The 23,240-nt window shown below is 37.9% G+C and overlaps 1 protein-coding gene and 1 long non-coding RNA gene across 3 annotated transcripts; both read right to left on the bottom strand.

The window, feature by feature from the left end:
- Positions 1-4,253: 4,253 nt before the first annotated feature.
- LOC121069857 lies at positions 4,254-16,257 on the bottom strand. Of its 2 annotated transcripts, XR_005819684.1 has the most exons (5): positions 15,353-16,257; positions 8,172-8,319; positions 7,721-8,069; positions 5,415-5,518; positions 4,254-4,660 (listed from the first exon to the last, which is right to left on the bottom strand). It is a non-coding gene; the product is annotated as an uncharacterized LOC121069857 (long non-coding RNA). The 2 variants fall into 2 exon arrangements; XR_005819683.1 differs by lacking the exons at positions 4,254-4,660; positions 5,415-5,518 and having other exon boundaries at positions 7,257-8,069.
- A 129-nt stretch (positions 16,258-16,386) lies between these two features.
- On the bottom strand, positions 16,387-23,209 carry RWDD4 (RWD domain containing 4). Its single transcript, XM_040556369.1, has 8 exons — positions 23,109-23,209; positions 22,853-22,933; positions 20,626-20,735; positions 20,371-20,515; positions 19,429-19,543; positions 18,424-18,473; positions 18,255-18,257; positions 16,387-17,390 (listed from the first exon to the last, which is right to left on the bottom strand). Exons 1-8 carry the CDS (start codon positions 23,130-23,132, stop codon positions 17,358-17,360), a joined length of 561 nt encoding a protein of 186 aa, XP_040412303.1. The 5' UTR covers positions 23,133-23,209; the 3' UTR covers positions 16,387-17,357.
- Between the last annotated feature and the right edge of the window lie 31 nt (positions 23,210-23,240).

The following is a 23,240-nucleotide window of genomic DNA, read 5'->3' as shown; positions in this document are numbered from 1 at the left end:
TAACTTCACTTCAAATGTATTGGGGGGTTTAATCCCCCATGAAAAACTACGCCAAGTGGGATGAACATTTTTCTAGGCTAGCCCGTTAATTGTAGGTTCATGTAACTACCTTTCTATGCAACTGATTTTGACTAATTGTTGCTGAATCAAACTAACCAAAACCCTTACTCCAGTGATAATACAGAGCAGCTGCAAAATGGCATCTCTTTACATTTAAAGTTTTGAGGTTTTCCTGGCGAATGAATGCAGTACATTACTTTTGCAATTTTCGTCCATTTCCCAAGCATGGGATCTGAGAGGCCACCTGGTTCCTTCAGGTCAGCCACATGGAAGAACACTGGAAAGGACGCTTACAAATGAAAAAAATACTGTGGTTTCATTTGCTTTCCACAAAAAGTCCTTGCTCACTTGACAGAAAAATAGTGCTTTCTGACAGTTCCTGCACTCTTGACCTCAGACTGCTTTCAGCACTGATGGCTGTGCATATCATGTGCAAAATATGGCAGATTGGAAATATTATATATTTCAATATATAAATATTATATAAATATAAATATTTAAATATATTAAAATATAAATAAATACAAATAAATATATATAAATAAATATAGAATATAAATAAATATAAAAATTTAAATATAAATATTATATATTTCAATATGCCAATATATATTGGCATATTGAAAAATATGGCAGCTTGTGTGGGTTTCTCGGAGGCACAGCACGCAATACACTGTAGCCAGAATTCCTACATGAAGAATGTCTCTCAGATATGATAGCTGCAAAAGCTGAAATAATATGAATATTGATTTCCTTTGGTCCCAGAAGTCTGGTTTGGAGCCCTGACTAGCAGATAAAAAAAACACGAAGCTCTACAGGCAACAATGCCTGCCCCTTCCTTTGCCTGGGAACAGCACTAGCATAGTGATCAGCATCCCTGTCTGATAAGAAGAGTGTGACTCGTTTGCTCACAATATATTTGACAATATCAGCTTAATAGGACAGCTGATTTGCAGGTCTTTGTGCCTGGAAGGACAACTAGGTTTTAGCTGGGTGCACAAAAAAGGAAGCAAAATCAGTAAAGCTAAGGACAGTAAAGGTAAACAAATATCTGTGGTACAATGAAGCCATGTTAAAGCCTCATTCAGGCTCAGACATCGCTTACGGCCCCAGAGCTTTTCCGAACTGATCATTTCCAATTAAGCAGCACACTGGTATAATTCTGCCTGATCCAGAAAAACAGTTATGATGACAGTAGGGGCTGAGTGGGGAAGGGTATTTGCACTTGATCTAAAACATCACAGGAAACCATTACTCAAAAGGAAAAGAACACATCAGTTTTACAGACAGGTGAGACATTCCAAGTTCTCTCTACCATGCCATGTTCTACATAGGTTCATGCTGACAAACATAAAATAAACAGCAGCTTGCTGCTGAACTCACAGAGCTCGACACTGCCAAATGTGCCAGAATTTCCCCATCCCAGTTGTAAACACTTGCCTTTTCCTCCCTACATGTAGTGTATTTGTGAGAAAAACTTGGAATTGATATTTCTAGGTAAACAGAAAGAGAGAAAGACTTAGATAAACACATTTTCCTTTTCATTATTTGCAAAACTTCCAGCAGTCTTACAAGTAAATACATAGCACTTCATGACTTGTGAACAGTAAACCGAACAGCATTATTTCATAATGACATTGGAAGTACACATGAAAGTTACCTAATATGCAAACTGAGTTTTTAAACCAGCTGCCTTACGTGCAAATTTTTCATAAAATTGCAGACACTGGCCTTCATAAATATGCAGAAAAAATGCCATTATCTTCAACTGCATTAATTAACATTAAACACTTTCAAAGATAGAGGTCAAAGTCTCCAACTTAGTGGAGGTCCCAACAGACCTGTGTAGGTGCAAATCAAAAAATATTCTTGTATAAGGTATCATGTGTGGACAAAGGAACGTCAAAATTAATAGAAAGGGCAAAATTCAATACAAAGGTTGATTATTCCCAGAATCTACCAATCTGATTTTCTAATTCTTCTTCGATTCTTTATTCATTAAAAAAAATATATGTCGTAAATGCTATCCTCGCTCAGCAGTAAGCAGTTTGCTGTCTGTGCCAGCTGAGTCGAACCCCGTCACCTGATACTAGGCAAATTGCTCATGCTTTTGGTAGCCTCAAGACCATTTTTAGATGCACTTAAATACAAAGGGATTTTTTTCCAGTATAACTTTTCCGTACTTTTGAAGTACTTCAGTACTTTATAGCACAGCCTTTTGTCTGCAGCTCCTGTATCTTCTGATCTTTGCTACTTTCCCTCAAATAAGGTTCTTGTCAAGAGCTGACCAGAGGAATCGGGTGATTTCAATTTTGCCTGAAAGTCACTGCAAAGGCATTCAAGGTAGGAGGAATGGAATCTGCTGTTGATGGGGTCGATTCCATCTTTGCTCTAGCTTACATTTTTCTTATAGACACCGGTGCAATGAAGATACAATGAGAGAACAAACCTTTCATGCATGGAAATTTAGCTGAATCACCACATACTGAAAGGCAACCAGTGATAACTCTTGCTACAACAAAGTAACGTCAGCATTATATCCAGTACACTGATAAATAAGACTTTCTGCACAAGTTGTACTAAATTAATTTCTAACAACCCTAGACAATACCTTGAGTACTACTGTTTCTACCAGACAGCTTTAGGTTTGCAACAAGAAAAGAAAATAACATCTCTTCACGCATACTTTGAATAAGTTGAAGGATGAGACAAGTAATGAGCAAACCCATTTCACTGAGATAAAAGAGAGATGAAGGGGGTGGGATAGGCAGAAGCACAGAGCAGGTTTGTGCTCAATAATGTTGTTTTACAAATTACGTTGTGAAGTCCAGAGCACATACCACAGACAAGAAAGTTGATCTAAGATGAAGATTGAAGGAAAGAATTAACATAAAGTGAAGCCAAAACTAGATGCATGGTATCTTGTGTTACACCTTTTCTCAACAGATTAATACAGTGTTTTGTCTGTGAGTTCAGATAAGAGAAAATCATGCCTGAAACCCCAATGAGTCCACTCAGATCTCATTCTGCAGTTAAACGTTGCTCTAGGCCATACCTAATACTTTCCTTGGCTTCTTCAGATTTGTGAGACATAGCTGGGTTTGTTACTAACGCAAAGAATTAATAGCAATAAATGATCAGAAACAGATCTTAATTAAACATAAATGAAAAAATGCTTATAAGATTTTGATTCTCGATTCGCATTGCCTTAATTTCATGCCAGTGCCACTGTTTCTGATGAAATCACTGGTGAAGTGGGGTATCCAGCATAAATTAGGGATGACATGATTTCAGCCTTCAGCATCACTCTAACTCATCATGCCTCCTCAAGGACTTAAAATGACATCGATTCTCCCCAGTGTAGCTTTTGCTGGTAGATTATTACTGCATTATTAAGCTTATTCTGCAGTAGTAATTTCATTCTCTGTAGTTAAACAGAATTTCACAGCATGTATTTTATTTTGCTTGGCCAAAGTCCAGGCACTTTGCTCCCCTAGTAGGGCCTAAATAGAAGCCTGCAGATTGTAGGAGTTACATACGCTTAATGGACTGAACAGTACATTGAACAGGAAAAGGCATTTAGGGTTATGGAGAATTAACATCTTTGAAGTTCTACTTTACGTATTTATTACAGCAGTAACACGCTCACTTAGGTATTGCTTATCCCATCACAAGTTTCTGCAGAGTGCCAAAACAAGTGATGTCTCTAACTCATTTTATGACTGAAATTAAAATTTCTCCTCCTTTTAGGAAATAATCTATTGCTAAACATTCCAGCTGTGACCTTCTCCTCATTTTGGGTTTCTAGTCTCACCTGTGTAAGAAGTTCAGTGGATGCTTCCTGTCTGAGATTGCTCTAAGCTTGCTTCCTGTGTGTAGGATCATTGCTGAAAACATCCCTGTAAAATGTGCCGTGAAGATGAGTAAAAGACTAGCTGGAGAACATACCAGAAAATTAAGAAGCTGCTCTAATCATAAAACATAATTAAAGAACGCAGTTACTTCAGGTAGGTGCCGCACAGTTTGGCAGATAGGCAATAGAGTCCTACTGCCTCTGTTTTAATAAGTATATATCTCAGCTGGGCCTCATCTCTAAAAAGGGAGATAAAATCTCACGTGGCTATTTCATGATCTTGTTATGGGTATTATTAATAAAGATTCAAGAGAAGTTTTCCTTTAAATGATACCTTCTAATACTGCACTTCATAATATAAAGAGAAAAGTGCTGCTTCTCATTTAAATAAAGTTACTATTCATTTGCAGGCAGTAATGTTGAAAGAAACTTTTCAGACTTAGTATTTCTTTCGTGCAAGGGCTTAGCAATAAAGCTTCCAATGATTAAAGGAGTGAAGCAATTTCAGACTAATGAAAAATAATCTCCTTAATGGATTGGAAGGAAAAGCATTTATTCCTCTACCAAACAACTTCAGAACTAAAGGAACTAAGTACTAACCTGGAAGGCTGCAGCTTATAAATACTTGAAACAAAGTTTTATCCAGTCTATACAGGTGGTTGAGAAGCTGCAGCTATTCATCATATTCGAGCAGGTTTATGCTCAAGGAATGAGGATGACACATTAAACATTTCATATGAGCAGGATCTGTTGGAGTTTGATTCTTTGTTAGAGTACATTTCAGTTATATTTTCTTTTGATGATTTGCCAGTTCCCAAAAAGTGTTAAGCAACATCTGCCTGCTAGTCATCCATCTGCACTGCTTCTTCAGTCAAAAGTGCCTCTTTTGACTCCCCACGAGATGTAACGCTTAGCATTTTATTCTCTTTATTTCAGTTAGTTGTATTCTTTCAATTATACCTTTAATTAATATAAATTATCCTTTTATGATCTCCCTGTGATGACAGGATCATCAGGTTTTTGCCCAACAAAAAACTTCGAGTAATGAAAAAAAAAGGAACACATACGCAAAGGGAACAAATACAACCCCGATTTTCATACAGTACAAAAGCCAATCCAACAGGTTTCTTAGAGTGTGTATCAGTTAAGAATTTATTTCATTACCCCTTTCTTCTTTCATATTCTAGGTTTAAAACATGTACTTTCTTTATACAGTAAAGCCAGCACTTACTGTACCCTCACAAAAAAAGAAAAAAATGGAACCCCTACATTAAATAAAAAAAGATTCCCCAAACCTTACAACTTTTGGAGTTGGAGAACTTTCATCATGCCATGAAATTAGGATAAAGAAGATAACCATAGTTAAAAGCTCAATTTTTGAGCTTTTATAATTAATCCACCTGATAAATTCAAATTTCATGTTAAACATTATTTGCAAACAATTAATGAATGGCTCTACTAAATTTGAGCTGCACGATGATTTTTAGGGCTGATTTCTTACCTTTGTAGTAGGAGTTTATGTCTCAGCATTGACTGATTTTTATCCCCCAGAAATTTTTGCAGTTCAATCAGTTAGTTCAATCTTTGACCAAGACAATATTGCATCTGATGTTTAAAAATGCACAGGAGATAAATATACAACTGTTTCTTATTGTGGACAATATATATATATATATATATATTTAAATAGGTATTTAAATAAATATATAAAATATATTTATTTATATTAAATATATTTATTTGTATTAAATAGATATTTAAATAAATATATATAGAATAAATAATAAATAATACATTTAAATAAATATGTATATGTATTTAATAGGTATTCATATATGCATCTGTCTTGTCATTTATAGCAGGGTACATGCCAATAGCAATTATGTCTGTAGAGGTAGTGATAATCAACACAAGTCAGAAACTCCCTCATTTACGCTATTCAAGGAGTTGCTGGTCATATTTTCTGCAAGTAATATATTAACAACAAACCTACAAAAATTCTAACTGAACTAAATTCACTCTAATCTGAACAGTCTAATTATAATTTCTGAAGATATGTGCATTGTATCCTCATGAAGACTGAAGACATTATGCTGACATTTGATCCTGAAATCATAAAAATTGAACTGTTCTACAGAAACCCATTGCTCAAATAGGTGCCCCTACTGTGAATTTGTATTGGTTAACTAACTCCTGATCGTTCCCTTCGTGCATAATCTGATTGGCATAAATACAATCATTAGCATGAATGAACAAAATGTTCCAACAGTTCACTATTCCCTTGATCAACAGGAAATGAAAGAGGAATAAAGCAATCAAGAACGGCTCTCACTACTCTTCTGATGCTCATTGTCTATTAGTCTGTGAATGTCCTGAAAGCATACTACTGTAAATTTAGTAAGAAGTGATGACTTAAAAATGATGTATATTTTCTTCTTTATTATCCTATGGTGCATAAATATCAAACCATGCGCCAGAGTTCTATATAGGTTGTAGATCACAATTTCTTGAGGATACTACTACTCCTGCAATGGAAATGTGTCCCACAACATATGATTTGAATTCTTTAATTTATAGCCACTTATTTTAAAAAAAGGAATATAAATATATTTATATTCCTCTATACAGGAACATAAATAATGCCCCTTTATATTTTGCTATTAAAAAAAGCTGCTTGATTTTAAAAACTGCAGCACTCACAGCTCCCACATAGAAAATAAATCCCTATTTATCCGCATTAAACTTTCTTCCATCAAAAGAGAATACACGTCTTGCCACATCCAAAAAAAAAAAATTGTTCTGGAGACTTAAAAATTTTATTTCAGGTTGACATCTGGAGCTCAAATCTAATTCCAACATGACCAATTTGTAATAAAATCATAATATATTTTATGTACCTGGCCAGTTGCTGCACTTCGTATAATAACTTCAGAAATATAGTTGAAAATGGTTATTTCAATCATGTTCGATGTATCACAATGAATTTAAAAGCAGCTTTCAGGTGCTGGCTAATACGTTGTTACATAAAAAGATCAAATTTGTTAGTGGTCTGCTCTAGTGAGCAGTACAGCAGCCTTAGGGATGACAGACAATGTTGTTTGCATAGCAGTAAGCAAGCAGATTTCACTCCCCTAAGAAATGCCATCCATAAAATGGGTGTATAATAGAACTGGACTTTGTGAAAACACATATTAGAACTTGATGAGGAACCTTGATATTATGCTGTGGATTTGTTATGCAGACAGCACTGCAGAGAGGATTTCAACCTACGGAGCTGAAATACAGGAAGAACACAACAACACAGGTTTTGAACCACATTAATCACTCCATTTCTCACTGTGTGTTGCATAGTTTATTTTTAGTTACAAATATATATATTTATATATGTACTTATTTATATATATATATATTAATGACAAATAGCTTTTGGCAAAAGCCTCATTAATATGTTGTTTGAATCCTTACTATGACTAGATTTTCCAGAAACTTTCTGGAAATTGAAGTCAAAGCTGTTCCTCTATATTCTTGAAGAACATGACTAGAGTACAGAATGTCATAATACTCTAAAATTACATTCATATCAGGTAAACAACTTTCTTCATAGTAAAGTCTATAACTCTCTTTGACAGCACTCCACCTACTTAAAAATTATTTTGACTGTTTTGTGACTGCAATATGACCTACTTTATACAATGAGTATACATACAGATGCTATCCTGTAACTAAGCTAAGAATGAGCGGTTTTGTATACTAAAATTTACAAATATTATCATATGTGATTCATATGCTCAGATTAAAGATTCTTACCATGCTTAGAAGTTTCTGAGTAAAAATTACTTTTCCATAAGCTGCCCACTTTTTTCTTTTGTGGAGGAGTTTAATGACAATGCAGATGAATTACGTAGAAGTTTCGAATCTTCCATTTTCTTTTAATTGACAATGTTTTCCCCTATGTTACTGCTTTCCCTTTTTTCATTGTGAAACCACAAAATTCCACGTGAGACACTCTCTACAATTTCTTGCAGCACGTTTCAGAAAAAAAGATTAAAAATAAATCAATAGAATGACAACAGTAGGGTTTGTTCACAAATATGCAAGTTACTCTTCTGTGGGTATCAGCTAGTTACAGCCTTCCAAGGATGCGGAGTCCTGAATTCTGTGAAGAAAACAGAAGATTTATATAGAGTCCATGAGATGAGGTGTTATTTATGCTGGCTTCTCAACAATCTTCAAACAGCAAAGAAAACTATCTACGCACCTGCTATTCAGTTGTGATTCTTGAATTTTGCAATTAATGGTTCTCAAACACCTCCATACCATTGCAACATTCATTTGCTCTGCTTGCTTAGGTTGCAGCATTTCTTTCACGCTTCCTCTCTCAACTCCACTGATACACATGGGCTTCTCTGGTAAATATACAACAGATTTCAACATACTGAGCTCAAAAGCAAGAATTATTGCTATCAATATTTGAAAAAAGCAAAAAAAAATAGAAGTACAGCAGGAAAAATATATACATATATATATATTTTTTTTTTCTACAGGAGGGAGCAGAATAGAAAAGAAGTATTTTGTTTTCCAGCACATCTTCTTTTTCTCTGGTCTAAACTGTTTTCAAGTCTTGTATTTCTAGAGGGAAACTATCTTCATTAGCAACATGCTGTTATACCAGCTTATTACATCAGTTTTGCAGCAACAAGGCAGCTAGAAGCTTACAGTGCTTTGGAGGGGGGGGGGCGGCCTGGGGGACATAACTGAAACATAGTATCCAAAATATAATTTCTTTAATTCTTAATTGTAACTTATTGATGAGCAGGGTTCTAAAGATAACTAAATTCTACTCAGCAAAGATTGTATTACCCCAAATGAACTTTGCATTTATGGACATTACCATCTATTTTGTAACAGGCTGTACCTCAAAGCAGGAAAGTAATTGTTTGGTTTAATGGGTCTTGGCACATTTGTTCAGATTAAGCAGAAAAACAGTAACTGTTTTTTCAAAATACTTCCACACTCTTAGGGAGTGGTACCGAAAATGCAAGATTGGTTCCTGCCCTGGGAGTTCCCTGCAGTGTTGCTGTTCACTTCCTAATAGTACCACCTGGCAGCAGTAACAAGGAAACAAGCTGTCCTGAGCAGTTGTGCAATCTCTGTTCTTTGAGGATGTCAACACATGGCAAATAAAAGGCACTGGTGACCTGCTGCAGCACCGCCACCAGCCCTGCTGTAAAAGGAAGGTCGAACCAGGCGACTTCCAGAGGTTCTTTCCAGTCTGCACCTCTGTGATTCAGTATGCAGTTACTAGGCTATTCACTGAAAAAAAAAATTAAAAAAAATCATACGCAAAATTTTACCCTTCATTTGTGGTTAACAACCATTAACCATTTCCTACCTTTTGGAAATATTTTGGTTTTTAATTCTAATTTCACTTCAGGTTGGAGCCACTACTTGTAGGACAAGGACAACTAATATGTACAACTAATTGCACACATCAACGGGAGCAAATTTTCTGGCTATTGACAGTTTCTCTCACATCAGGCAGCTTTGAATCTCTTCCAGCATACGGAGAGCTCACAGGGAAGATCAAAAGTTCAAGGAGTTGAACTCGATGCCTCTGGTTATAACAATCAAGCAACGAAGGTATAAATGATGGTTGTATACTCTCCAACAATGTTTTGTGAAAAAGATGCTATCCACATCAATTACATACACTTTTGGTCCTCCATACTGCACAGACTGGCATATTTTGGGCAATGGTGCATGTTGTGGCTGTGCTTGCATTCTGGATACTCCAACTTTTAACCTCGCCCAGTAACTAAGAAGGGCTGACCTTCCTCAGCCTTCCCCCAGCTTTGTCTGTCCAGCACCTGAGAGCTGTACGGAGCACAGTTACCCAGTATGTGGTTTGCTAATCACTGTAGATACATCCCAGAGCACTCCATGAAATGCCTGCACCAAAGAACACATCTATTCTATTCATCCACTCCCCAGGTAGCTGCACATACGTCTGGGCTCAAAAATCCAGACACTAAATTCCCAGAGCTAACGGAGATCTGTACACAGCAGCGCTCTGTGTTATGTGCAGACTTCTGAGGTTCTCTGCCAAAAGGAACAGGTGCTGTGAAAACAAACGAAATCCACCAGTGGTATACAGATAAGCAACCATCGCTTTTTCTTGGAACGACGACCCACACAGATTCCACTATCGGTGGTTTATAGACATTGTCTCTTTGCTTACACCAATAATAGGCATTCTTAACACCAATAACAGGCGTTCTGCTCCAGTAACGGCTGCTGTTAGCGAAGGAGGGAGGCATCCACCCAAGGGCCTCTGCTAACGCTCACCAAAATTTGTGCAACTTCCACAGACACGGGTATTCCGCTGAGAGGCGGTGAAAGCAGCCTGAGGTGGGTGGGTTGAACCAGACTCTGTCCTTACCAGCTGTCAACACATTTAAAAAACATCAGCGAGGTTACAGGTTATCACATGCCTATCAAAGGCTGCTGTGGTTTAAATATTGTCCAGCACTACTTTGCCTATAGGTGTGTGAAGAAGGCAGTACTGTAAAACTGTCTGTCCTCCAGGCTGAGTAAATTCTCACTAAGAAAACAAGGAGGTGAAAGAACCAATTAATACGAAACTAAAAAAAAACATTGAGCAGAACCTGAGATAAAGCCCAAGTGTATGTGTATCACTGTGAATTATTAGAAGAGATTCAAATATTCATATATCTCATTAATGCTACTCTGCACCCAAAGAGGGAGAAGACTTTTGAACCATGAGGAAGAGTGTATACAATCTCTACAAGTCTTGCTACTGTAGGATAGAAAAATGTAGGCTAGAAACCAAAGGAAAAGAAGAAAAGTTCTTCCTCATCAGCTCTTCAAATCATCTGACTGAACAGGCACTCAACACATGCATGCATGCACATTGGCTAATAGGCTAATATATCTGCTTGTACCCAAAACATTTAAAATATCAAAATAAGCAAGAAGGGAACATCCAAAAATAGTGGATCCACAATCATCTTGTAGAATTTCTCCCTTTTAACTTTTTCGTACTGATTGCAATGTCTGTTAACCACGTCCAGGTAGCCTTTGTGGACAGCTTACACGTACATTTCTTTCTTTGCAGAGGTAAGCAGTATATTTCCTTCCACCCTATGAAAAGTAACGGATATCACTAGAGCTCATTAACAGAATATACTGAATCTACACTGACTGCTATAACATGAATTTTACTGAAAGCAATGCTTAATCACATGGATTATAGCTACCTATTTAGCAACCTAAACTTATCCATAAGCATTTATATGCCACAGATTCACTGCATGGACGTGGACTGAAGCAGACACTAATGCTGCTCAGGTCCAGTCAGTTTTATTAAATCAGACTCATTTGCCTCTGCATCTGGTCATCCTTTTTCAATTGTCCACTTTCTTCCAGGGGCAGTTTTGCTAATTTATTTACTTCTGCAAAGTGAAAGTCTTCTTTCCTTTTCCATTTAGAAGCATAAAAAACCTCAGGTCTTTGTAATACTTTCCTACTAGCAGGAACACTAGGAAGCAAAGCATGAAGCATCTGCTTGGAAACTACTGGCAGTGGGAAGCACGTAGTCACGTAAGGAAATCTTTCTGTGCATTCTTTTTCACATAAACGTCACGTGGGTAGCTTTAATTTTGGCATGTCCTTACCTCTGAATGAGACTGATTTCCTCACTTTGAGTGAATTTGTAACTTTAGCACTATTTTAATCTAGGAAATAAACTTCTATACTACATGCTGTACTTTTATCATCTAAAGACATGGAATGAGGGGAAAAAATCACCATATGCTGTATGCCAGTTAACTGAAACTTGGTGATAGTCTAGCGCTGATCTTCAGAGAAGAATATAAAACTGATAATGCTGTGAAAATGTATTACCCATCTACTGAAGCTATATACATTCCATTAGACTTTTATCAACGGGAAGCTACAATTTCCCCGTACTATTATAAAAATCTCTCTTCAAGGTCAACTGAACCATAGTTTTTCTGTAAGTAGAGATCAAATGGTTCCCTGTGGTGGAGAGAGCAGCTCTTTAGATAGTAATGCTTTCATTGCACTTGTTTTTCCTCCAGGAAATCATAAAATGCGTTACTGATGACACTTATACGACTTAAAGTAAGATCCTGCTCTGAACATTGACTCCATACAAGACTATGGTTATTGCCTCTTGGTGGCACTATAACAGACACTTGTTTTAGAAGGAAATATTATATTTTCTTGAAAGATATCTTCCAAACTCATCCCAGAATGACTCCTTTTACTGGTCATTACCAGTAATAAAGATACTGGGGGTGAAATTATGCCCTCAGAGATACCCACACAACCCCAATGCCCTCCACTAAGGTTGTGCAGATAGAGTTCGGCTGTGTCTGTCACTGGTGTGACTTTATCGAATCCCACAGCTAGCAACTTGCAGTACGCAATCACAGGGTTTTCAGATTTCTGCCATATTGTAAATGTGAATACTTAAAACACATACTATGAACAACTGGCATGAACGCTCAGACACCGTGGCAAGGAATACCTGCGTAAAACTTTAAAGTAGATGGATGAACTTTCAGTCTAACATAGGACACTGGTATCAGCATTTGCATTCTCATGTGTCTTGTGTAATTCAGCTATTTGGAGTCACTCCTCACTTTACTCTTAATGAAAATGAGAGAGAAAACAGTTAATTCTTTCGTCCTTGTCAAACATTCCAACATGTTTTTACAGTGCTGGTCAACATGTTTTGTCTTAACTAAGAGCACAGCAGATTTTCAGAGGTTACTTTGATGGTCTTGAAAGAGTAACAGGAAGTGTAGCAGTGAGACGAAGAGAAATTCTTCTCGCAACCATTTAACAGCCCCATTCTGAGACAAAGCCAAAGGTAGGTTGGTGAAAGAATAGGTGGCAATAATAGAAAATCTATGAACCTCTTGTCTTCTGCCATATCTCAACCTTCTGAAGTGTATAGCTCCACAACTGTAAGCTTTGCTTTTGTTGTGTTTTATTGCCCTGCAGCACTAAAAAGATTTATCTCCTGTGTGCTTCCTCCCTTCTCCATTTCCTCCTCTAATCCTTCCAGAGTTCTCACACCTCTGTTATTTTATCTGTTGAATCAACATCTCCTTCCTTCTTCATTCTACCGCTAAGCACAAGTGCTGAGGGTGCCATACCATAAGCCACACAGCATAGCTGAAGGAAACAATTTCCAGAAGAGAACTACTCTTGGTGCAGACCAGCTCACATGATTTTCACTGCACGAAGTTCACCGTACAATCTGGAACCACTTGTTTTGCCTCAGCTAAAAGGAGGATAGCCTCCTCCCTCTGCTTTTCTACCAAACATTGGGCATCAAGAAATTGTGTTTTTTATTATTTTTTCCCCTTATCCTTCTTTTAGTCACCAAAATCTCATCGCTCATCAGCTGGGTATGCTTTAACTACCCACCCCACATCCCACCAGTTGCAGTGGTACCGCAGACGGCAGCACCTTGATCTCACTACCAGCTCTGTAAGCCTACAGGGGTGAGCAGGATTTGCTGGCTACATCCTCATGATTAATCACAGCTGTCAGCATTCCACCCAACCTACTTAAAGACAGCCTGCCTTATTACAGGGGATTTGATGCATTACAGTGCATGCTTTGGTTTTGGTACTGGCAGCACTGAATGAACTTATATTTAACATCACACAAATAAGACTAAAGATCACTTTGAAGTTTCACCCAAAGAGACAAAGATAAGGTTCCAGTGTGACAGTGACAGCTCTTGTATCCCTACCGTGGACTTCTTGTTTTTCAAATGCCCATAACCATAAACAGGAAAAGCTGGTCAGATTTTAGAAAAGAGGTCACCGTGTTTCAGAGGCACTGATCAAACCACAACAAAAACTGCGTAACACCCTATGCTAACAGCTCCTTTAACTTGAGACTGCCACATGCACTACCTTCTGTAAGCACTGACAGAAAAACAAAAAAAGAAATGGGTGGGGGGAAATGACATTTAAGAAGGGACATCCCCCTTCTAAATAGCAAACAAACCACAAAATGGTGGGGTTTGAAAAGTTTTAGAAGTATACGTAGTTTAAACTCTAAGAACCAGAACATTTGAGTTGGAAAACTTAGCAAATTCATTTAAATCATTTTAGGTGTTAAGACAGAACTACAACAGGAAATTCTTAAAATTTAATCCTTGTTCAACAGGGAATGAATTGATCACAAAACAACAGCTTCCCAAAGCATTAGGAATATTAGCTAATTCAAATATATGCTGAAAGGCTTGAGAGGGAAAGCAGTATTTTAAGTTAGATTTCAGTTTAAAAGATTAAAAACTTCATTTATGCACCACCTCCATTTTCTGCACCAAGTCTTTCTGAGGAAAAACTTTGAGATTTATTTGAGAAAAGGGGGGGAAGCTTACTTTTTTTTTTCTTTGCTTAAGCAGAAGGTCTTTGCCAAGTGCTTACTGCAATACCACCACACATAAGAATTACTACTATTTTTGAAGTCCCTTCAACTAACGCCTCTAACGTGTCAGTAAAACAAGTAGTGTACATGCATTATGGAAAATTTCCAAACTGACAAATTCCTTTTTAATCATCCTGTGCCTTGGACCCTACTACTTCTACTTTACTGCTACTAGTATTGACATTCATCTTCCCACTCCAACCAAAGCTCTACTACAAAACCAAAAAATTTAAATAAATGGTGTAACCCCATAATCTAAGCGACTCTTGCCCTACAGAAATGAAGTACAAATCACTGTTTTTCCACTGCCAGCGACATTAGTTTACTTTAAAAAGGGGAACAAGGTATTTTCCAACAGTGTTTAAAACTTGGTCACTCCCTAGTCACGTTCTCTATTTATAAGCGTCTCACTTTAAGAGACACTGATGTGTCTTTCTTAATAAAAATCATCATTTCCCCCCCCCTCAGTTTCCAGTGCACAGGCTTCTCCGTAACACCAAGTACCTAGATTTTTTTGTGGCCCACTTTCAGCTATCATGTCGTAATATAAAATGGTTAAACAAAAATTACCTTTCAAAGTTTACACAGAAAGGAAGAACTGATACAAATATTCCCAATGCAAAATGACTGGCCTGAAAGTAGACTTCCGAACACACGTTCTAAATCCCTGCTAACAGAACCAAAGGAGATTGCTATGGCATCTTCCTAAGAGCACGTGATTTAAAAGCAGAGAAGAAGCTGAAATTTCACAAGGTTAACAAGTTTACTGATACACATGGCAGCTTTGTAAAAGCAAGATATGGTTCTTATTTTGTCCTTCCCCCATGCTCCCTAACTAATCTATTCAGACAAATTGTCATGGCAACTCCATTTAGACACCAAGGATACTAGCAAAGACAAGTAAATTCCCTGTGGAGAGAACTTGAATAGTGAAAGCCGTACCCATTCTGATGCTGGTGGAGATAAAACCGAAACGCCCTTCCCTGTTGCCGGATCACAGGCCACACCAACTTCTCCCTGCAGCGTTACTCCCAAACACTCTTGCTTGGGTTGCAGCCATGAGCCTCCGGTCTAGGTCAAACACAAGACCACAACATTTGGATAAAGTCCTACCTTGTGTACTTTACTAGGCTTTACTAAATGCAATTGGAGTTCAAAAAGTAACCAGATATTCCAAAAATCACGCATTTGTTAAGAATCAATAGTTTTCTTTATTAAAAAAAGCACACACCTTCTCACTGTAACTTTACAGTTTCAGTAAAAACTACCCTTTCTTATTGGACAAGAGCAGCACAGACCATATTTCTTCCAGACCTCTTCACCGTTTCTTCAGAAGAGTGAAAACATAAAAGAAATTATTTTTTTTCCTTCATCTGCAGTCACATCTCATAGAATTTTTCTTTATATTTATATCATATATAAATTACAAGCAGTAATTTTGCAGTATATTTACTCTGTCCTCCTCTGATAAAAGAAGGAATTTAAGAGAATAAGAGAGCTGTAGGAGTGTTATGTTGTGTATAAGCTCTCTTGACCTAAGCAGGAGGAAAAACACTTCCTCTCCATCAGCTGAAGTCCTAACCTGACAGCTGTGTAAACTATCCTGTATTGGCTGCGCAGGCTCTTGTCTCAGCACTACTGATCGGAGCATCCAGCCCAACATTCCTTTCACTAAGTGCTGTACACAGCGCATGCAGTGGATTGCACTATTACAAAAAGCCGCTGGACTTGGTGTGATGGCTGTTTTCCTGTGTTTCTCAGTGGGATGACTATTCTCTTATTAGTAACAAACACAGCTACCCTGAAGAACACAAACATATACTGTAAGAGGGAAAACGTTCTGTCAATTGTTAGGAACAACAACTTGAATTGTTATTCAAATTGTTCCTTTCTTGGTAAGAGAAAATCCTTTGCAAATTCAAGTGCAGCCTTAGAAGTACAATATGTACAGCAGGAAAAAATAAACACATACCACAGCAGATAAATAGGTATTTATTACAGTTCATCTCAAATCAAACAAAAATAATAAAGGACATTAAGGCATCTTGTATTCAATAACCATTCATATGGTAAAGATGACGTCTCTTTCTGATACAAGAGAGCAGACTAGGAAAAAAAAAAAGTTTTCCCAACACATTTGTCAGAGTGCTGACTTGACCCACTGTTTTACCATTCCGTCAGCAAACCTCTCCAAAGAATAATCATTTCTCCAACGAAAGAGCTACAAAATGCCACCACTCGCTGAGACACTCACAAGATAGCACTCTTCCCTCCCCTAAGACACACGACCTTCTATAACGATGCACACTGGAGAAAGACTTACAGATGCACGCTGCAGAGGATAAAACATTCATGTTGTAACCACTCATTTTTGAGTGGACTAGAGTATGTGTCTTTGCTTTCAATAGCATTTGCTATTTCAGCCAATAACTAGTGAAAACAGAACTGCAAATTCTAGTCAGTATTGTGATGCAACGATTTTTATGTTCTCCTTCTACATTTGTGTTAGATAAACAAATGACAAAGGTTTTCTTTCCATGGAATAATTTATTTTGACGAATTATGCTGTCAAGCAACTAACTGTTATAGTGTTTTTTTCTTCCATTGGAATAAGAACATCAGGAAATGTTTACAGTATCTCTGGGTTCACTATAACAGGATTTTACTACAGAGTAAAATATAAATTATTAAACACTGCGTATAGCACTATTCACTTCGGCACATTCATTCTCTATATCCTTTGTCACATTTTTACCTTCGTTTAAGGCAAGTTTTGTTTTCAAAGACGACCACAGTCTCTAGATAAACTTATATGACTACGTTTACGAGTTAGGAAATTGAGCTTTATAAAATATTTACTTCAACAAATAAGAAAGTTATTAAGAGAAAGATGGTGACCCAAAATTGCACTGTATTAAAAGGTGGAGTTTCCTTGTACCAAAGTCCTTTATTCATCATCTTTAGAACCAGTTTTGCTTAACTATAAAAGAGACACAAAAAGAAAGTGTTCAAAGTTTAGACTGCCATTCCATTTATTAAGAAACAAGAACAACATTTCCACCTTACAAAGACCACATGTATTTTTAATTAATAATACAGACTGATTGTGCTACTGTATCAAGAGATTGAAATGCATCAAGTTATTTCTTAAGCTTAAGCACGAAATAAGCTTATTTCCTGAACCTGAAACTATCTTCATGTATTTTGCAAAACACTTCCAAAAATACAAAATGAAGTGCTGCAATTGATTTAAAAGAAAAACAAAAACAAACCCAACACACACCAAACCAAAAAAAAATCTAAACCACAATACAAAAGCTTTAGGGCACTGTATCTATTTACTTTGAAGACTTAGTCATCTCTTCTCCAAAATAAAACAGATGCAGTAACTGAAAAAGTATCTCCACACATCTCCAGAAGAGATTCCATATGGTGATTTGCACAATACAAAAGCAAACATTGCTTTTTTTTTTTTTAAATCAAAGTTTATAATTACTAAATGTAGTGCACCCATCGAGAAATGTATCTGGAATCCAAAACACTCACTATAAATAGCCTCTTTTAACTTGGGAGAACTCTACCTAAAACCACCCATCATCATTTGCTCAATGTTATTTAACAACTAGAAGTGGTGTTAGGCCTTTATGCTGACAATTAATTATAATTGTACGAAATAAAATAGTTTGTTATCAAAATTGTCAAGAAGCTACACTGGTTTCCAATGAACAAGGAAAACCAATATAGAGCATGAGAAATACATGAATTAGAACCTAAAATGGGCAGTAGTTCTTACTGTTTCTTGTAAATATTTTTAATATTAAAAAGATAACTTGAAAATACTTACATGCTGGATGTATATAGAAACAAATCAGACACCGCAGTCAAATCCCAACAAAGTTAGGAAGAAAAGGAAGAAAAAAATCAGATAAGTTTTCTTCAGATATAAGTACACATTATTTTTAATATACATAGGCAGTATTTTCATAATACTGCATACCATAAAGTCACATTACCTTAATTACATCCACCCAGTTCCATCCTCGAGGGAGCTCCCCTTTGTGATCTGCAGAACAAGAAGGTTTTATTTTCAACACACAAGCTAATCTTTATCTTTCTCTAAGATCAACACAAAATTCTAAAGAGCCAGAAATCTTAATTTCTCCATTACAAAGCCATGAAGACAAAAAAAACATGTCAAGGTCTTAAACATATTTTGTTCTTCAAAGTAATTCTGTTTAAATAAAAATGACTCAAGGCAGTCCACCTGATTTATAAGGCAACTCTAAAACAAGCTGGGTTAACTACCGGTGATACATTCTGAAAAAGAAAAAAATTTTACAAAGATTTTCCTTTATAAGGTCAGTTTTAAAAATGCCAATTATGCATTCACATTAGGTAAATGATACACAGAAATGACTATCATGGGGTATAATTTATTGCTGCAATAATATAACATTATCCCAATCATTATCAAAAATTAAGTTTGAACACATAAAAGTCATCAGCAGGACTTGTCAAAATACTGAACATTTTTCTGTCAGAAATGCAACGTTTCACTGAAAGCAGGAAGTGTCTACAAAAACACCTCTGTTTTGAAGATACAAGCTAAAGATTTTATTTTGAGTTACAAAGCACACATTTACATTTAGAAATTACATTTCTAATAACGTGAGTTATTTATCTGGACCCATCAACAAAATATATGCCTTTTGTTGAAAGGGAATTTTTAGATGTCCCAAAAAATATGTTTGAAAATTTCACTTTTGTCACAAATTGAAATAAAAAATAAAATGAATCAACAACATCTTGAAGTCCCTACTGTATAGGAAGTTGCCTTACCCAGAACAAACATCTTGGGCAAGAATAATTAATCTAAAACAAACAAAACAGAGACCACAGATTTAAAGCAGTTAATCCTATATGCAAATAAATACCGATTCTGACTCTACGAAGATGCCACTGCTATAAAATTTGGACTCTCATACTGCTCAAACAAAACAATACTATAGCAGACAAACCTGTTTTGTCAGCTAGCTTTCGTTTCTGTGTTTTGGATAACTGCTCCTTTTTGTCCTTTTTCTTACTTGCTGGCACATCGGGAGTTCCAATTGCAATACTATTGCTTACTGAAGTCTGAGAAGGATGAAAATTGTTGTTAGTATTCTGTATGTTAGTTCACCTATCGTAATTCAGAAGCCAGTAATAATACAGAGTAAGAACACAGATTCCTCTCTGTGTGTGTGATTACTGAATCTGACATACTAAAATGTCTTGACTGTCAAAAAAGAAGCAATGCCAACAGCTGTCAGCAGCTTTTAATCAACACACAATCACGACGGTCAGAACCACATGGAGGAGACTGGAATTACTTCCTTTCACAGCTGCGAGGGGCACTTTTTACACTTTGTAAATTTGATCATGGAGCTTGATCTGAATGGATTCAGATTTCCAAAATAGGAAAACCATTCCTTCTTCCTCAAAGCAAGTCTGCAGCACCACAATGGCAAATAATGTCCTTACACATCAGGATGCAATATGAGAAGGAAAACACAGAAGCCACAAATAGGCTCAGCCTGACTCACTGAAGACCCTAGAGGTGCCTTTATGCAATCCGTGACTTCCCAGGAAGCTTTCAATAATTTGCCCCCAGGCAGACACATTTCATCTGCTCCAGCTCTCTTTAGCTTTGCTTCTGCTCTATGTCTCCATTTTTATGTCACTTTGTAAGACAGAACTACAGCTCATACACATTTGCTGCGACAGCAAAGTAACAATTAAGCATAACAATTAAGACCACTGAGCATTGTGGCACCCTACCACACTATGTGCCACTGTTTATCCCCTAACATGTTTATATCTGATGTACTAACACCTTAAAGATAGCGCAATGAAGCATTCAGAGTTGGAATAACCATCTTTGCGGTTTTAAAAGCAAGAGATTAAAATCTAAATTTACTCACCACAGTGTTAACAGGCTGATTTTCCATGAACAGCTCTTTATTATCTTTGGCATATTCAAAAAGTGTGTAAGTCATAGCAGTTCCAAGATTAGCTTCAACTTCTACCATCAATTTATCCAATATGCTTTGTTTAATAGCTGAAGATCTGAAAGAAATCATAAAACTCAATGATGATCTAGAAAGAAGAAGAAAAGCTCGTCAACCAAAAAGCCCTCACATAAAAGACTAGGGAGTGGAGCTGTCACAAGTACTTACATTGTGTTGTTGAAAAAAGCATCCATTGATAAGATTGGTGCTGTTTGTGGATACGTTTCTGGCCAAGAAACTTCTATTAGAAAGGCTTTTGGATCTCCATTTTCCCCTATCTGAAAGAAAAAGAAAAAAAAGTCAGAAATCAACAGTTTCCAGTCACTCATTAAAGACTGCAATGCCAATACACAGGTCTCTCACTTCTCTAAGACCAACTGAATTATTTAAGGTAACAACTCTTTTCATAAAGTTACCAGTCAGAAAATAAAACTTTCATCCAGAAAAAGTATTAAACTTATGATTTGAACATTAGTCTCTAACCTACAGTTTTTTACCCTAGGAAAAGCAAATTAACTCTCACTCTCTCTCTCTATATGTATGTATTTTAAAGTTATTTCAGTCACATGTATGTGCCAGCAAAATGAACTAAATTGACATTTTGCAGCACCTACTTTAGAGGTGAAATAAATAAAACTTTAAGTCAGGCATCTGCAGCATTTATCAAGACATCACCTACACTGTTGCTGCCCAGTTCCTACTGGTATCAAGAAGAAAACTGGTAGTATGGTTTACAGAGTTCTCCCTTTCTCAGGAAAGCACTGTCTGTGCACTGAGCAAATCCATACAGAAAGCTGCATGTCCATGCTCCTCCTGTCAACGCAACCTAAAAACGGAGTAGCCTTACTTCAAATGATGAAACTACATTTTCCCAGTATTTGAAAAAGTCTTTCTTTAATCTCAATTTCTTAGCACACTGATTACAAAACACCTTTATGTGTGAGACATATCTGAGACAGATAAGGCTCAGAAAAATAGCATATTAATTCTTTGACCTTGTCATGCATTTACTTGCACTATGCCTTTTCATAACACGAGTTTTCTTTCATGGGAATGTGTTACTGCCTTCATCTGACACTAAGCTTCACGGTATTTCAATTGAGTTCTCCTAATTTTTGACATTTTTTAAAAAATTACTAACAAATAAATCTAGCAAAATGTAGAACGATACCCTGTAAACTTGCAGGCAGGTCACAATCGCTCTTTTGAGAAAATTAAGTTTACTTAGACCAGTCCTATCAGCGAAGCAATGCTGCACTTAAACAAAACGGGATTCAGGTGCTATTTACTAGATCGACCTAACTTGCTACAGTTACCAATTTAATTCTGAAGTTACTTGAGAGTTACAAAAAGGTGACTTTAGATGCTTTCTCCCCCCTACAGCGGGAAGCACAAATGCAGAGCGTTTTCAGGCGTCCCTGCAAAGCTCCATGGCAGCACAAAGACCTGCCTCTGTCCTTGCCCAGAACAACTTCCAGGTTTTCAAATTTGAGAAAGTTGAGTATATAATTTGTTTTAAAACAGAAACTGTTTTAGAGTTGTCTTCCAGAGATTAGTTTATACTCATAAGGCAATTTACGTGGACTTGAGTTTTGTACTCCAGGGGCATCTAACAGTAAATATTTGATCAACAGAATACCCGATCAACACATTGCCAAGGTTTTTCCTTACAGCTCATGAGATTTTAGTAAGGAAGAATTCTAAGATAGGAATAGATTGTTCTACATTTTCTCTAAATGAAGTGCAATTATTTTTAAGTTTTTATTTTGGTATCTAGCACTTTGGTTTTTTTTTAAAACAGCATGAAGCTGCAACAGGGGCGGTTCAGGCTGGATGCTGGAAGCAGGTTCTTCACCGGGAGGGTGGCTGGGCACTGGGGCAGGCTCCCCAGGGAAGCAGTCATGGCACTGAACCTGTCAGGGTTCAAGGAGCATTTGGACAACGCTCTCAGACACATGGACTGATTTTTGGGCGGTCCTGTGTGGGGCCAGGAGTTGGACTCGATGAACCTTGTGCGTCCCTTCCAGCTCAGGATATTCTATGATTCTCTGAATTTAAGCTGGCAAGAACCTAACTGCAAATCTCAAGCTCAGAGGTCCCGGTACATCTCTCCTGAGCAGATACCCAAAGCTTTCAGTGCATTTTCTCCTTAGTAGCATGACGAGGCACGTCAGCCACCTCTGGGCAGCGGACAGACACCTGGTAACGGAGTACCCGGCTGGGTTGGGAGCCTTACCGCCACTTTGGGCCGGCTCCAGTCACCCCCCCCCCGCAGGCCGGCTCCCGCGGACACCGGTAACCCGCCCGCTACTTGTCACGGCCCCCAGCACCGCCACACCCCCGGCCCCGCTAGCACAAGCGCTGTGAGGAGACGCCGAGCCCCGCGCTGCCTTACCCGGTACTGGAAGGACACGGGGCTGAGCTCCCTGAAGCAGCCGTCTCCTTCGTAGATGGAGCGCAGCGCCTCCAGCTCCATCTGCGGGGCGGGCAGAGCACGGCGTTACCGACCGCAGCACCCCCAAATCCCCTTTCCTCCTCCTCCATCTCCCCACACCCGCCTCAGGGTGACCGGCGGGACGGGGGTGCCCCGGCCCTAAGATGGCGGTCGGGGGAATGCGGGCAGCCTCACCCCCCCCCCCCAATCCCCTCACCTCCTGGTCCTCGTTGGCCGCCATGGCGCGCGCCACGCGCACACCCCCCCCCCCCTCCCTCCCGTCCCCGCCTCAGCCGGGGCTGCCGCGCACGCGCCGCCCGACCCCCTCCCCCTCTGACTCGGGGGGCGG

Source organism: Cygnus olor, chromosome 4 (genome assembly GCF_009769625.2).
Source record: "Cygnus olor isolate bCygOlo1 chromosome 4, bCygOlo1.pri.v2, whole genome shotgun sequence".
Lineage (NCBI taxonomy): Eukaryota > Metazoa > Chordata > Aves > Anseriformes > Anatidae > Cygnus > Cygnus olor.
Note: the sequence above shows the minus strand (reverse complement) of the source record. Positions and strands in the feature narration are given on the sequence as shown.